The following is a 15,317-nucleotide window of genomic DNA, read 5'->3' as shown; positions in this document are numbered from 1 at the left end:
GTTCCAAATTTACCCACTTGAATATATAATTATCGTATACTATTTGATACGGGCATATCATGCCCCGATATCATAATTATGCAGAAGGAGAAAAAGGCCATCTAATCTAATCTTATGATTTGGAAATTGTCAGAAGCCCGTTATCATATCACTTCATCAATAGAACTCCGGGAATCAATAGAAGCCCCCCGGGCTCCTACTGATAACAAATTTAATCTTAGGGGCACATCTGGTTGCCACCTCATAACCTTCTTAATCTTGACATAGAATACAGGTACTCGAGTAGAGAGGTTTGCGGTAGAACTTTTAAATTCTTGTTTTGGAGCGCCGTGTTCGGTTTGCGCTGAAACACAATGCCGATAATAATCAAGTTGCAATGGGTGGGATCAAGAACGGAGGGTAAGATTTGTCCCATCCAAAACCCACACCGGGCTGCAATGTTTCAATCCAGTGTATCTCACGATTAAGACCTCAAATCACTTCGAGGTGGTTTCTTTTTTTTTTTTTTTTTAATTCGAGTCGATATTTTAAACGTGGTGGGGGCATATGGCCATTCAAAAATGGTCAACACCTCTTGCTGGTTTTGGAGCACGAATCATACGAATATGATATCCGAAAAAGAAAAAAAAACCTACGGTATTTCTCACATAATCACTGATGAAACCTCTTTTCAAACAATAGGGACATCACAGCAACACCACCACTGCTTTCGACAATTGATATCATATGTACTTAAATCCCCCACCCCCACCCCCACCCCGAAAATAAAATAGAAACCCAAGCCAAGATGCCAATATTTCCTTCCTGATATTACCCCGATTTCCCGAGTAACTCCTGCTGAATTGGTCCCCCCCTGATGCATAAATTTATACGGTGGTGATAATCACTGATGACATATTTCTTGGCTTTTATCTGTGTGCCAACAAAACTCTACTCAAGTACTAGACTACTCGAATACTACAGCATCCCTTTGTATTGTACCAGCACAGACCATGCCATCCCGGAATAACTACAACCGCAGTACAGTACAGTACAGTACTTACGTTTCGCCATTCCAGCACTTCCGAAAGCGGAGCATGACCGGATCGCCCCCTCGATACTCGATATGATCTATCATTGACCGGCAATTTCAACAGGCAAGGACAGCACGGAAACGGTAAATTTGACACCTTCCAAGCTGCCAGTGCAATGGTGATGACAGGTCGTGCAGTGATCCCCCGGGGTTAAGTAAAGTTAGGTTATACGGGGTTGAGTAAAGCAACCTCAAGGTCTATCAAGCTTGACCGTTCCCGACCGGCTTTCTGCGTTGTGGTAGTTTCACGGTATATTGCAGCTGAGGCCTAAAAAGGATTCTCGTGTGATGCCGGGGTCAGAACTCGGGGTTGAGATACGATAACAGGTATTGCATATACTGTTTCAGGGGTTTTCTAGGCCCGGAAATACAACGTATTTCATTAGATAGTCGCACCCCGCGGGTGGCCCTTTCACCCCACGTGTTGTCTAGCAAACCGGGGGTGCGCTTTGCTGTGAGTCGAGGTTAACAGATACATGTGCACAGGTGGGAGAAGCACCAGCTCCTCTTTCTGGGGATACCGGTATCATATTAATACTACGAAAATCAGATATCTCCCGATTCAACTTCTGGATGACCTTATCCAACGAGCTTCATGCCAAACCTCGAGTGACACCCCATGCAACCCACGTGCTCTAATAACACGTTGCGGGGGTGCCAAGTATGATATTTTTTCCTCTTCCACGCACTACGGAAGAAAGGGTGAAACAAAAAAAGGCTTATATCCCACTCTCCCCTACTACCAACCCTTCCCAAGTCTTTATTTACACCCGCAATTCCTCCCTCTCCCAAAACTACCAGCTCGAGTACTAATATTCTGGCCACCACCAACGAAAAGGCCCACCTCAGCTCCACAAAAAAAAAAAAAAAAAAAACATGACAACAACAGCAACTCCCCCCACAGACCCCCCCCTCCCGGACTTAACCTTCACCCTCCTCCCCCCGACCTCAGAGCACTTCCTACCGGCATACACCCTCCTAACGGACTCAATCGCCCAATTCCGCTCAACCCTAACCCTCTCACTCCTGTACTCGCACCCACACCTGACGCTGCCGCCCACGCTTGTGGTGGCAGTCTACCTCCTGCGCACGCAGGAGTACCTCAGCATGGCTGCCATCCTTTTCACCGGGTACGCGATTGCCGTGCTGTCGGCCTGTGGGTACCTGAGTTACGGATACATTGAGCGGGCGGAGTGGATGGGGAGTCGGAGTGGGTTGGTGGCTATGTTTGGTGGGGACAGGAAGAGGGAAGTTGTGGGCGCGCTCTGGGGGGAGGAGGTCATTGGGGTCGTGGTTTTTGAGAGGGGGAATGGGGATGGGGACGGGGTGATTTATGGGTGGGCGGTTAGGCTAAGGTATAGAGGAAAGGGGATTGGTAGGGGGTTGTTGGAGAAGGTTGCTGAAATTTGTGAGGGGAGGGTGAGGTTTTCGGAGGATCATGTTCGTACGTTTCCCCAGTCTTGTTTCCATCTCTCCCGACAGCAAGCGAGTTAAACGGGATATTAATCGAGAACCACACAGACTCCCACAGACTCTCCAGAATACCGGCAATGTTTAACAGAGTCTTTGACAAACGAGAAGCCAAAGCACGATTAATGTTGGAGGATGTTTTGAAATCACAGTAGGGGCGTTTGGCACATATATTTGTATATCCCTTAGCTCAATCGTACTATCGGATACCCCTCATGTATTCCCTATTCTAAACCAGACTGCCATGTATGAATTATGGTATCTCGGGTAGCCCGTTTACCCTTCCAGCCATGCCTTGTTTACCATTATTATACCATTGCAGCATTGAAAAGACGGGAAGAAAAGAAGAAGAAAACACCACATTGCCAGTTATGATACCTCAAAAAGGGTACTTTCATGATATGATATGCAAACCCAGGAACCCGGAAACCGAAAGAAAACTAGATACAAAAGAAGAAAAGGCATGAGCTAATTTGTGTTGAAATTTGTGTATGGACGTGACGGCCATGGGGGGAGGGCAGATTTCCGATGTCCGCATCGATACGATTAGAACGCTACGATTGATCCATGGAATCCTCGCCTTTTGACTGTTTCTCCTTACTCCAGGTGACAAACTGGTCGAAGAGAGATGGCCCTAAAATTGCGTGAGTCAAATCTCAGATACAAAATGAAAAGAAAGAATACCTACAAACACTGGTTTCTATGGTGTACCCGTTGAAATCGGTGTCTACCTGTTCGTTGAACGGAATAAACTGCCGATATTGGTCCTTGGTAATCACTTTAGTGGGTGGCGGAGTGGAGCCGAGAAATTCTATGAAGGCATGTTTATGGGGAAACTTTTCACAAATTATAGATTTCCTCGCCTTTAAAGTGTTGCCCGATTCGGCTGGAGGGGTCCACTTGGTGGTGTAGCTTCTTTCATCGAGAAGGACTGTAAACATCGCACATGCCATGTCCAAGGGCAAATACTTTGCATCGGCAGCCTTGAAGAACTCATAGCAAAACCAATAGAACTTTTGAAACTGGTCGCTACCAGGTGCCACATCTCGCAGAAGGGCCGGAAGTTCGCGTCTGAGAGAGTCGTTGGTGTCAATACTAATAGAACATCGTCAGCATGGTTTATACCCGGCAACCCTTCAGGGACAACTCACCCCAAAGCCTTCATCCCATCCATGAACTCTTTAAGCTCAATGGCCCCCCTTCCCTTCGCTCCACACCAATAGGCAATTACCCAGAAGGCGATCCCTTCTGGTGACACACCGAGGGATTCCATCCACGAGACCGAGTCCGTTATCATTATCTCGTCAGTATCGCCTGAAAAATGGTCAGTCCCTGAATTCAAGCACTGATGATAACCTTGAGATGCGCACCTTTGAGCTCATCGAACCAATGTGTAAGGACGGTGTCAGGGGAAAGAGCACGAGCCTAGAAGAACTGGCATCAATAATAAAATTCTCCCGCCGCTTAGAACAATAATGAAAGTAAATAATAACACGACAGGAGAAAGAAAAAAAATCGAAATGGAAGCTCACAGTCCTGGCCTTCTTTGCAGACTTCTTTGTCGGCTTTGTAGCAGGGGATTCATGTTGCCTACGCTTCCTGTGTCTACTGTGCGAGTTCCCCATTGTTGCACTGTCTGGTTCTGATTCTGCTTCCGAGTCGCCGGAAGAAATAAGGTCGATTACAGCTTGTTTCCTCTTTCTGGAGCCGGTGGCGTTCCTACCGGTGGATGCAGACATAGAGGCTGAGCTCGGCTGAGGAGGGGGGGCTAGGGTGTTCGACTGAGCACCAGTAGGCCTTTGGGTAGTTTTCTTCGTCGAGGACCTGGTCACTCTTGAATCCGGCTGTGCTGCAGGACGCTTCTTGGGAGGCATAATTTCTGGTTTTATAAATGCCTTCGTTCAGTTTTCTGCTTCTTTGCTTGAGTAGTTGTAAACTGCTCGTGTGGAAGCAGTTGACTTGTTGACTACTGGAGTGGCTGTTCGCAGCTGGCGGAAGGTCCGACAAACGACAGATCTGTGCACCTATCTGTTTGTCGGGGAGAGACGAGGTGAGGTGAAGGAGGAGGAGGAATGGTGTGTGCTGTCGGAGAGAATTGAATGGTCGCCAGGTGGGAGAGAAAAAGAAACCTAACACTCTCCTACAAACCTCAAGGCACGACGAGGAAGCTCTCAGAAGCTGAGGTTCAAAACGCCAAGTCTCGCTGAAAAGAGAAGAAAAAAAAAGGACTGATCAGACGTGCTACTGTAAAAGCTTACTTGGGTACGGTACGAGTACCGGTACCGGTACCGGTATGGGGGGGGGGGCATGACGGCAGATCTGCAGTTGGCAGAATGAACATGCTCTATCATAACTTTTGTCCCTGTCCCGAGCTCGATACCTTCTCCACATTCTTCATCCCCAAATACCGTGCAGATTCGAATACCACCCCTAGCTATCAAGGCTGACAATCTCTACAAACGGGTCTCGAAAGCTTCAACTAAAAGAAAAGACTCTTTTGTTTCTCAAACCCTACACTTCGGCCCTAAGCCCTAAGCCCCCTACCGTTGGGGAGATGTGAGCACTAACCACCCCACGTCGCCCCTCCCTCAATCCTGTAACGGTAATAACCAAACACCAGGGCCTTCCCACCAAAGACACTGCAATTGCGGAGGGAGAAAAGGGGGGAAAAAAATCAACAACAACCATGTCCCGAGCAGTTGCGCGAAAGAATCAAATCGTCAAACTCATTGTAGGTGCGGGACAAGCGAGCCCTTCACCACCAGTTGGTCCGGCATTGGGTAGCAAGGGAGTTAAGTCAATGGACTTTTGCAAAGTGAACTCTATACTCTACACTCATCTGATCGAAGCCTTCCCTAACTCGGATTATTTAGGAGTTCAACGCCCGCACAGCACACATAACACCCGTACACACAAACCCTCGCTTTGCTCTCCCCAATTCACACGGCAGTTAACTAACCAACTATCTACCCCCCCCCCAGGGCACGCCCACCCCAGTACGCATAACCGTTCGCCCAGACCGCTCATTCACCTTCGATGTCCGCACTCCCCCAACCTCATGGCTACTCAAGAAAGCCGCAGCTCTACCACTCGATAAAAAGGGTCGTATGAAGGGTGCCAGCAATCCCGGGAAGGAATGGGTTGGCGAGATCGGGTTGAAGCATGTTTATGAGATTGCGAAGATTAAGCAGACTGTGTGTGCTCATCTCACCCAGTGGAGAAGATATTAGCAGAAAGAGCTAATAGGGGTATCTTTAGGAGGTTCGATTGTCCGGATTAAGTCTGAGGGCAATTGCCGGTTGTGTGATCCATCAGGCGAGGACAATCGGGATTAAGATCGCCATGTGATAGTAGCGATCTGGTTGTCCGGGGAGGGGAGGGATGTATGATATGATAAGATATGCTGTGGTTTAAAAAGAAAAAACCCGGCCGACACTGGAGGCTCTAGATAGACTCCACATGGTCGTTTCGTTACTGTATCATACTCTAGTACTTATTTAAAATAGAATTGTGACTAGACATGTAAATATCAAATACCAACACAAATCGCCGTCGTATCATATCTAACTTAAGCATCCAGTTTGCTTGCTGCGGTACGACAAAAAACCAACCTCATCCCATCCCATCCCGCCTCATCCCACCACATCTCGTCCCCCCCCTCTCACCCACATCAACCCATCCATCACCCATCAACCCCACTTCAACTTACCACACAACCTCTTCCAGGAAACGAAACGACAAAAAACCATCGGTCAGACAATGCCAATCTGGCAGTAACAACCCCCCCCTAACCCTTACCCATCTTCATACAACTGACGAAACCAGATTCTACAAATCCCTCTCCACAAAAACCCGTCTCATCATCGGCAGCGGGGTGATCCTCTACGCGGGCGTGGGCCTCCTCCTAACCGACGTGGCAGAAGAGAAATTCGACCTTGTGCCCAGCGAGGAGGAAAAGCGCCGGTTGAAGGAGTTGGTGCCGAAGGTTAGGGTTGTTGATCGGGAGGGTTGATGGGATGTAAATTTTAGCCTATCATAGTATCATGAATGAAATCAATCTTCTGCTGTACTCTGGAATGGCGGGTAGTACAAGTAGTATATGATAATGTACAAGTATGGTAATGTTCACTGTACGTTAGCTGGCTGGGCGGCTGCAATTGCGATCGAATGATTTCACTTCCACATTCGTGTGCTCTTGGAGGTTGCTATTGCGGCACTAGTAGAGTATCGCATGTGTGAAACTGTGGAGAATACCGTAGGAAGGGGTAATGTGAAGTAGTGTGAATATCCAATTGTAATATTACAGAGCGGAGATAGTTTTTTAATACAGGCGTACCTTCCACCCAGAGGCTTCGAGAAGGAGTATACGGATAAGGAAAGCGGACCGAGATTGAGCGAAGGAAAGGTGAAAGAAAGGGGAAATTTTTGAGCTACCGACCATGAGAGTAGTAAGAGAAAAAGAGTATGTAAAAAAGAAAATACAAGAAGGCTGGTGAAAATATTGGATGAACTTAAGACATAGTAAGGTAAAAGGAAAAAAGTATGCATGAGTCTAGCTGAGGGTGAAAAAAAAAAACAGCACTTGAGTTTTTTTGTAAAAGATAGAAAAACGCGAATCATCATTATACCTCGGGAATTTAAAATTTTGTGTTCCATCATTATCGCGTTTCGAAACCCACATCATTCATCATCTTACTCCTTCTTCTCACCATCATCGTCACTCTCAGGGTCGGCGGAGGGGTCAGAGTCTTGGGGCTGGTTAGCTGCCTGGGAGCGGGCGCGGTGCATCTTGTCAAACAAAGTCAGGGATGCAGTTTGAAGGGCATCGGTTTGCTCCTTCAACTGATCGGCAGTGATTGAATTGTCTCCCGACTGAACCTTAGCAACGGTCTCACGGAGGGTGGTGATATTCCCCCGGATGATATCGGTCTCAGTCTTGTTAAGGCTACTCTGGTGTTCCTTCAAGGCAGTCTCAGTATCAACGAGAACGGATTCAGCACGGTTAGCACCCTCAATGATGTCTCTGCGTTTTTTGTCGGTCTCCTGGTACTTCTCGGCGTCATTGATCATAGACTGGATCTCGGATTTACTGAGACCAGATCCAGAGGCAATGGTGATAGATTGGTCCTTGTTGGTGGCCTTGTCTTGGGCAGAAACATGGACAATGGAATCGGCGTCAATGTCGAAGGTGACCTCGATTTGGGGAACACCACGATGGGCCGGAGGAATACCAGAAAGTTGGAAGTTACCAAGGAGTTTGTTATCACGAACGAGCTCACGCTCACCCTGGTAGACCTTGATATCGACGGTGGACTGGAAATCGGCAGCAGTAGAAAAAGCTAAGATAGGATTAGTAAAAACAATGGTTGATATTGAGAAGTGACCTTTTCTTACTTTGACTCTTCTTGGTGGGGATTGTGGTGTTGCGGTTGATCAAACGCGTGAAGACACCACCGAGGGTCTCAATACCGAGAGATAAGGGAGTGACATCGAGTAGGAGGAGCTCCGTGACATCACCAGCAAGGACAGCACCTTGAATGGCAGCACCAATAGATACAGCTTCATCCGGGTTAACAGTCTTGGCAGGGTCACGTCCGAAGATAGCCTTAACGGTCTCAACAACCTTTGGCATACGGGTCATACCACCGACGAGGATAACTTCCTGGATATCGGTTGGTTTAAGGCCGGCATCCTTCAAGGCCTTCTTACAGGGATCGATACACTTCTGAATCAAGTCGTTGGCGAGGGTCTCAAATTGTGACCTTGTCATTTTCATATTGATGTGCTTAGGCCCAGCGGCATCGGCAGTAATGAAAGGAAGGTTGATATCGGTCTGAAGGGCGGAAGAAAGCTCCATCTTAGCCTTCTCGGCGGCCTCACGAATCCTCTGAATAGCCATACGATCGCCAGAGAGATCGAGACCAGTCTCCATTTTAAAGTACTTGACCAAATGACGGACAAGTGCAATATCAAAGTCCTCGCCACCAAGATGGGTATCGCCATTCGTGGACTTGACCTCGAAGACTCCCTTCTGGATCTCCAAGATGGAGACATCGAAAGTACCACCGCCAAGATCGAAGACAGCGATGACACGATCCTGGTCCTTGTCAAGACCATAGGCCAGAGCGGCGGCAGTGGGTTCGTTGACAACACGCACGACATTCAAACCAGCAATTTGTCCAGCGTCCTTCGTAGCCTGACGCTGAGAATCGTTAAAGTAGGCGGGGACAGTGACGACAGCGTTCTTGATGGGCTTGCCAAGACTTGCCTCGGCAGTCTCCTTCATCTTCTGCAAAACGAAGCCCCCAACTTGGGAGGGAGAGTACTTCTGGCCACGGGCCTCAACCCAGGCATCACCATTGTTGTGCTGCACAATCTTGAATGGAACATGAGAAATATCCTTCTGAACCTCAGGGTCGGTGAACTTTCTCCCGATCAATCGCTTAGTGGCAAAGAGGGTGTTTTCGGGATTAACCACAGCCTGGCGTTTGGCAGCAATTCCGACCAATCGTTCGCCATCTGCAGTGAAGGCAACGATTGAGGGGGTTGTTCGTGCACCTGAAATATAATTCCGTCAATTCATTACCCAACGAAAATCTTCTGAGTGACGGGCGCACACCTTCAGCATTCTCAATTACCTTGGGGATTTTCCCCTCCATCACAGATACAGCTGAATTTGTTGTGCCTGATATTGGGGCATTATTAGCAAACAATTTCTCAATCCTTGGACACATTGGAGTGGGATTGCGGATACAAACATACCCAAATCTATACCGATAACCGGTCCTTGAACTTTCCCCTCCGGAGTTGAGGAGTTAAACCTCGCAAAGGCGGATATGGGTGGTCTGACGGCATTCCGCAGAAGTGTAGGTCTCAATGCAGCGGCTGTTCGGGGGATCTGTGAGACAAACAATAATGTCAGTTCCAAGCCCTCATACGCCTTGCCGTCGGGAAAAAAAAATTGCTCGCTGACGGAGGGGTGGAAAAAAAGAAAAAACGTACTGAGCGGACAACACTTGGAAGAACCATGTTGAAAGAAATTGCAATAAAATTCTCTTTAGGAAGAGCAAAACCAAATAGCACGGGGTAAGGAGTAGAAGGAAAGGTTGTTGTGGTTTATTCGGTGGGGGGGGGATGAGATGAGGATGAGGAGGATGGAGGGGCAGAAGTGATGCGGTCCTCAATTTATGTGTGTAGCGCTTGTCGGTTGTGGAAAAAAAATTCACCTAAAACTTTTGCATTAGCCGAGTCCGAATTCGGAACAGAAAGAAGAACCCTCTGGAACCTCCCGGTAGGGCACCACCTACCACCATGATGTGGAAGAACCTCCCCCCGAGTGCGAGCCCGGGAATGGGGCACTCCCTAAACGCCGAGATTAGATGGAGAAACCCTTTCTCTACCTCGAGCCATCATGAAAATCGTCCGCCCTGGCTTTCACACTGGAAAATGGCAAGGCCGATATCAAACACAGATGACGACCTAGATTAAATAAAACTATCTGAGGAAGGGGCTAAATGAGATTGATAAGTATAATTTAACTAGTGTATGGAAAACTATGATATGAGAAAAATGTTCTAATCGCCTACACTACCCACCGAGAACAAGAGTAATAAGTACAACAAATATCGATGCCTATAGGGGGAATAAATGAAAAATAAATAAATAAATATATATAATATTATAACGCTGAATGTTAACCACCGGCCGATACCAGGCCAGGAAGAAGAGAGTATTTGAGTTTGGGTCGCAAGAAGAAAAAGCCCAGCCTTTGCCGGGAAGAAAAAAGTTGTAGGGAGTGGGGGAGAAAGGCCGGAGAAGGGGCAGAAGATTTACGGGTCGAAGGACGGAACCATAGCTCCTTTTTTGTTTAGTGTCGTATCAAGCTCTAATACATCTATGGCTTAACATCTCGGCCCGATGTCGATGCCATTATCCTTTCCCCCTACACTCACCACTCACTTTGCACTCTTTCTCGTACTAACATTGCTCCCGCCTGACTGCCCCTCTAGTACATGCGTATGCCCCACCCCTTTGACGATTTTCCCACCTTCTTCCTGCTGACAATATAATATACTCCGAATCCACTCATCGTTCCAGATCTCCTCCAGCGTGGCCCTCTTTTTAGGATTTAAGTCGAGCATGCGGCTGATTATCTGACGAGACTCCCGTGGCAACAGCCTTAGCAAACGGTGTGGACCCTTAACCTGCTGGCCAGATCCCTGGACAGTAGTAGGAGCTGGGTTTGAAACCGTTCCTTCTAAGGCTTTTGAGGATTCCCTGGAGACTGCTCGATCAACAGTGGCAGAAGGGCGATTACTCTGGTGGTTTCGGGAGGTTGGTAACGGAGCCGGCGTGTTGGAACCACTAGGAGCGTCCGGGGGCATTGAGAATAGCTTGAATGAATTATCTGACTGCCGAGGGGCTTTCCAAGGAAACCTTCGGAGAGTCATGCAGCAGTATATAATAGCGAGTGACCAGACATCGGCAGGCTGAGGATCGTATTTCAGGTCATTGCATACTTCTGGCGCAAGATATGGATCCGATCCGACGATCCCTAAAAGTAGATTAGAGAAAGTAATTTAAAAGTTCGCAAGAGACATTACCATGAGCTTCGACGATATCATTCTCAAAGGGATATCTGAAAACACTGGCACTCCCGAAATCAATGATCTTTAGAATACCATACTCGTTCATCACAACATTGTCCAGCTTCATGTCCCTGTGAGCGAGCCCCATTCTGTGAAGATAGGTAAGACCACTTAGGATTTGCATGAAGCAGCACGCTACCTCCTCTCTGGACATCTTGCCTGTCATGACTGTTGCGAAGAGGTCATATGGGCAGTATTCCATAACCTCGTACCATTTCCCCCGCTCATGGACAATGTCTAGAGTTTCCACAATGTTGCCATGATGTAAAGTAGAACCAATGCAAAACTCTGCCGTCACCTTCTTTGCATATTCCCGCTCTGATTCATAGGAATGCCTGGCTCTAAACTCTTTCACAGCAAATGTAACGCCGTCACTGGATCTCTTCATCAAACGCACAGAGCCACCAGCCCCCGAACCTAGCACTTTTCCGAAACGCCCATACTTCTTCGCGAGGCCATGGTCATCGGCAAATGGCGCTGTTAGTGAGACCTGGCTAACAGAAGATTTGGAGCTTCGGATGGAGCTGGCGCCGGGTGACTGGGATCGTTTTTGGGGTGACCTGAAGAACCTCTTTAGGTCGGACATTGAGCCCTTCTTGTTTCCCAAACTAAGAGTAGAACTGTCGTCATGATGTTTTCCAAGTGAGTGAAGCGAGAAATGTGAGTGATGCTTTTTATCCGATCGAGCTTCCCCGCCGGCCGAGGAAAGACTCGAACTCGAGCCATGGTGTCTGCCTCCCTTTCCAAACTTAAATCGAGGCTCAATATCTTCCAACTTCCTCGACTGAGGAGGTCGTTTGCTTCTGGCATAAGGGTCATCAAGCTCACCGGCTGGGGTAAATGGTCTCGAAGGAGGTTGAAAGGTGGGCGTGGGAGCTCCGGCTTCCATAGGTGTACCCAAAGGGCTATTATCCCGCGAGGATGACTCGGAGCTTTCAGGGGGCCCGATGGTAAAGGTTGCATTATGTCGTTGAGAAAGTTCAGCACCAGTCGAGCCGGGCCGGGACGAACTTGATGAGTGTGGTCTTGAGCTATTGCCCTCCGCATACGGCCCTGACAATGCAATTGTTGTAGATCCGGGCCGAGGTGGAGATGTTTGCGGAGTCATGGTTGCCGGGTCCCCTGGGGCTAATTTCAAAGGTTGACTTCCGGGTACCCGAAGCTCCTCCGAACGTGTATGCTTGAACTGACCCCGGTCATGAGTAGAAGCAGGAGTAAGCGGTGGTGAATGCATTGGTTTTCGCGATAAAGTAACCGGAGTTTCTGAATCTGAACGAAGTGCTTGAAGGGGAGGAGAGGAAGTTGAATTAGGAGCAGGAGAGGGAGGAAGAGGAAGAGTACTCTCAATGGTTGGCACCTATTAAAGCAAATTTCCAAAATGGCTTGTCAGTTTCGAATCCGTGACAGGTTAACACCTATTGAGCAAACCCCGAACGGTGCTTGACCCTGCAGAAGCAACGAAACGTGCTGCCAGTGCCTAGGGAAAGTTTGTATGCAGGGGGCAATGGAGAGGGGGGGGTGGTAAATGTGGGTGTGTGCGGGGGAAAAACGTACTCTGGATGGAGGCAAGGAAAAGGGAGTGTAATCGAATAGGCTCAACCTTCGGTGCTGCAGAGACGACTCTTGGAAGTCGGGGGAGAGGATGTCAAGCTGTTGATCTACCCCCGATAGATCGTCTGAAGAGTGACCATCAGGGAGTATGAAGGTGGGAATTGTTTCTGTTTCCTCATGGAAGGAAACAATGGTTGGTATGACATCCTTCTCCCGACCACTATTATTTAGCTTGTTGTCAGCCTGATCTCGAGAAGCCATTAGGGTTCCGTCAAGAGGGCCAATTGCGTGTGTTTGATGTTGACTTGAGCTGTTTCCCGGATCGTGATGAAATTTCTGATGTCTAATCCGTATCTCTGATTCCACGCCTCACAACCTTCAAATAAAAAAGTTACCGGAAACTTAGCCCTTTCCCCCTTTCAGTATTTCCCCTTCCAATAGTGCGGGATCCAAGTCTTCTTGTCCCCACGATAATTTTATGCTAGAAGATTGGTTTTCCTTTTTCCACCCTGCAGTAGGTAACCGTTTGTGCTATTCAAGGTTCGGTAGTTTTTTCTGCCGAGGCAATGTTCCACTCCTGCCGGATCCGGAACAAATGGATCAGACAGGTCTCAGGGTGAGCGAAATCTGGTAAAGAGATCAGGGCAAGGAGAAAGTGGAGGAAAATCGACGGGTGGAGGGGCAGCCGGTGGGCTCGAGGGATACTGTAGGATAGGATGGAAGGTGGGGGGGGGGTGAGTGGATGTAGAGAATACGGTAGCGGCTCAAGGGACGATCTTCGGGGGGGGGGTTTCGAGAGGAAAGAAGAGCTGAGGGACCCAAGAAATTGGAAAAATTTCCCTAAAGGGAGTAGCCCCAAGCGACCGGGAAAACCACAAGCCGTCGTAGTTCAGGTGCCGTGACAACCGCCCAAACATGGACAGCTGACAGTTGTACTCGTACAGTAATGGCAGTGGTTTGGGGGAAGCCAGTTGAAAAGTTCAGACCCTTTCCTCATTATCTGAATTCCCCCATGGCACAAAATCCCACAGCCTGGCCTGGTTTCCCGATTTCGCTTCTCTCATACCCCACAGCCCCCGCGCCAGGAAAAAGGACTGTCTCGTGTCGATTTCACCGCACCGTACAAAGTACGGTAGTCTACTAGAACAGTGCAGGGTATGATGAGTACAGCACTGTGCGAGATTAGAAAACTGCATGCAGCGGCTCCGAAAAGGCCGACGGAATCTGATCGGAGATTCAACGTTCCGTGTAGGAATTGGTGTTCCCTTGTGCAACCTTGGGTCAAAATTTACGACATCATTGGAGCAAACGATAGTCATATCTATCGTATTCACCCTTGAAGCCTGGAATGCGGAACACTGGAGCTAGACTCGCGAAAGCACTCGTAAAACCTCCCACCATCCGCTATCTCCGGAAGGCCATCCGTGTTTCCCGCCACTTATTTGGATGGTGGCGCAACAAGATTACCTGCACTGGTACTCGAGTACGGTACGCTACTGGCTGCCCGGTATTTTTGAGAACCTTTCGGAATCAGTCTGTAAGGAAATGGTGACGCTACTCGAGTATTCGAGTAGACTACTCGTACGGTATCTATGATCACAATAGGGGGCAGCCCAAAGTTTGGTGCAGTTTGGCTCAACACAGCAGAGGTAGACACGGTGGGGAACGACGAGCCCGTTGATCTCATTGTACCAGTACTGTACAAGTACCTACTCGTATGATACAATTATCCCTCACGAGATTACCCGTTGCGCCATTCTTCCCCTGGAGCAGCCTTCACAAGGTGGCCAGCGCTTAGCATGGAATTCCGCGAAGGACGTGAGGCCGCCTGCATTATTCCTATCCGACTTTCCACCTATTGTCCGCACTGTGAGACCATTTGAAAATGGGGGTGCAAGCTCGTACCGGTATGTACAAGTACATGAGTACTCAGTACTAATACTCGAGTACTCGAGCACATACGGGTACGGTGGCCTATCACAATAATATCTGCCCGATTATGTCATTATGGTGTCTGATACAAGTACGGCATCTTTTCCTTGGCATGCCATCATCATTGCTTCATGCTCTTCTCGTATCCGAAATCTGCTGAAATCGGTGAGACGACTATTGTGCTGTAGTCTACCTTAAGCTTCCTCCAATAATCACAACCCTCCTACAACCAAGCAAAAATACGGTATCTATGGGCACACGATACCGAAGCGGCAAATATCATCGACTGGAGCTTCGACACTTCATCATGCTCCCTTTTACTACTCGGAGATTCTTACTTCAAGGGTTCTTCCCATGCATGCCGCTGTCCATGGCTCAGCTAGGCTCAGGCAAGTTTTCTCTGTCCATGGCGTCTCGTCTGGATACTGGCCGGCGTGGTAAGTGAGCAGAACGGACGAGGTGCCTAGTGCAGCAGCCCCCCCCTGACGCAAAGTCTACTGTACTCGTACTGTACTCATACCGGTAGCTTTCCCGCGATAAGATGACCAAATGAAGAGTTCTCAAGGCGAAACAGACTAAGCCCAAACTCGCACTAGAACCTTGGCTGAGCGGATGAGTAATATTATCAGCACCACCAATGATCA

The 15,317-nt window shown here is 48.4% G+C and overlaps 5 protein-coding genes; 2 read left to right on the top strand and 3 right to left on the bottom strand.

Annotated features, from left to right (window-relative positions):
- Nucleotides 1-1,548: 1,548 nt before the first annotated feature.
- Nucleotides 1,549-2,741, top strand: GSTUM_00011352001 (uncharacterized protein; the record flags this gene model as incomplete). XM_002841870.2 has 2 exons in its annotated part: nt 1,549-2,516; nt 2,594-2,741. One exon carries the CDS (start codon nt 1,549-1,551, stop codon nt 2,254-2,256), a length of 708 nt encoding a protein of 235 aa, XP_002841916.1. The 3' UTR covers nt 2,257-2,516; nt 2,594-2,741.
- A 54-nt stretch (nt 2,742-2,795) lies between these two features.
- GSTUM_00011351001 (uncharacterized protein) lies at nt 2,796-4,416 on the bottom strand (the record flags this gene model as incomplete). XM_002841869.2 has 5 exons in its annotated part: nt 2,796-3,176; nt 3,231-3,637; nt 3,694-3,856; nt 3,913-3,967; nt 4,075-4,416. 5 exons carry the CDS (start codon nt 4,414-4,416, stop codon nt 3,097-3,099), a joined length of 1,047 nt encoding a protein of 348 aa, XP_002841915.1. The 3' UTR covers nt 2,796-3,096.
- A 748-nt stretch (nt 4,417-5,164) lies between these two features.
- On the top strand, nt 5,165-6,069 carry GSTUM_00011350001 (mitochondrial 54S ribosomal protein YmL19). XM_002841868.2 has 4 exons: nt 5,165-5,357; nt 5,416-5,448; nt 5,524-5,736; nt 5,801-6,069. Exons 1-4 carry the CDS (start codon nt 5,229-5,231, stop codon nt 5,888-5,890), a joined length of 465 nt encoding a protein of 154 aa, XP_002841914.1. The 5' UTR covers nt 5,165-5,228; the 3' UTR covers nt 5,891-6,069.
- A 749-nt stretch (nt 6,070-6,818) lies between these two features.
- On the bottom strand, nt 6,819-9,687 carry GSTUM_00011349001 (uncharacterized protein). XM_002841867.2 has 8 exons: nt 9,545-9,687; nt 9,305-9,440; nt 9,162-9,227; nt 8,952-9,100; nt 8,869-8,882; nt 7,992-8,805; nt 7,937-7,943; nt 6,819-7,881 (listed from the first exon to the last, which is right to left on the bottom strand). Exons 1-8 carry the CDS (start codon nt 9,569-9,571, stop codon nt 7,235-7,237), a joined length of 1,860 nt encoding a protein of 619 aa, XP_002841913.1. The 5' UTR covers nt 9,572-9,687; the 3' UTR covers nt 6,819-7,234.
- A 370-nt stretch (nt 9,688-10,057) lies between these two features.
- Nucleotides 10,058-13,484, bottom strand: GSTUM_00011348001 (uncharacterized protein). XM_002841866.2 has 4 exons: nt 12,745-13,484; nt 11,146-12,547; nt 10,908-11,096; nt 10,058-10,778 (listed from the first exon to the last, which is right to left on the bottom strand). The coding sequence occupies exons 1-4, from the start codon at nt 13,000-13,002 to the stop codon at nt 10,498-10,500; spliced, it is 2,130 nt and encodes a 709-aa protein (XP_002841912.1). The 5' UTR covers nt 13,003-13,484; the 3' UTR covers nt 10,058-10,497.
- Between the last annotated feature and the right edge of the window lie 1,833 nt (nt 13,485-15,317).

The sequence above is a fragment of the Tuber melanosporum genome (assembly GCF_000151645.1).
Source record: "Tuber melanosporum whole genome shotgun sequence assembly, scaffold_83, strain Mel28".
NCBI classification, from domain to species: Eukaryota; Fungi; Ascomycota; class Pezizomycetes; order Pezizales; family Tuberaceae; genus Tuber; species Tuber melanosporum.
Note: the sequence above shows the minus strand (reverse complement) of the source record. Positions and strands in the feature narration are given on the sequence as shown.

Excerpts from the sequence above, each read along its gene's own strand:
- GSTUM_00011349001 (XM_002841867.2), bottom strand. The coding sequence starts at position 9,571 with ATGGTTCTTCCAAGTGTTGTCCGCTCA. Across the intron at positions 9,228-9,304 it reads GGTTATCGGTATAGATTTGG|GCACAACAAATTCAGCTGTA; the intron begins GTATGTTTGTAT and ends CCCCAATATCAG. Across the intron at positions 9,101-9,161 it reads GGTAATTGAGAATGCTGAAG|GTGCACGAACAACCCCCTCA; the intron begins GTGTGCGCCCGT and ends ATTATATTTCAG.
- GSTUM_00011348001 (XM_002841866.2), bottom strand. The coding sequence starts at position 13,002 with ATGGCTTCTCGAGATCAGGCTGACAACAAGCTAAATAATAGTGGTCGG. Across the intron at positions 11,097-11,145 it reads TGATATCGTCGAAGCTCATG|GGATCGTCGGATCGGATCCA; the intron begins GTAATGTCTCTT and ends ATCTACTTTTAG. Across the intron at positions 10,779-10,907 it reads AATGCCCCCGGACGCTCCTA|CTCCTACTACTGTCCAGGGA; the intron begins GTGGTTCCAACA and ends TTTCAAACCCAG.
- GSTUM_00011350001 (XM_002841868.2), top strand. The coding sequence starts at position 5,229 with ATGTCCCGAGCAGTTGCGCGAAAGAATCAAATCGTCAAACTCATTGTA. Across the intron at positions 5,358-5,415 it reads AGTCAATGGACTTTTGCAAA|GAGTTCAACGCCCGCACAGC; the intron begins GTGAACTCTATA and ends CGGATTATTTAG. Across the intron at positions 5,449-5,523 it reads GCACAGCACACATAACACCC|GGCACGCCCACCCCAGTACG; the intron begins GTACACACAAAC and ends CCCCCCCCCCAG.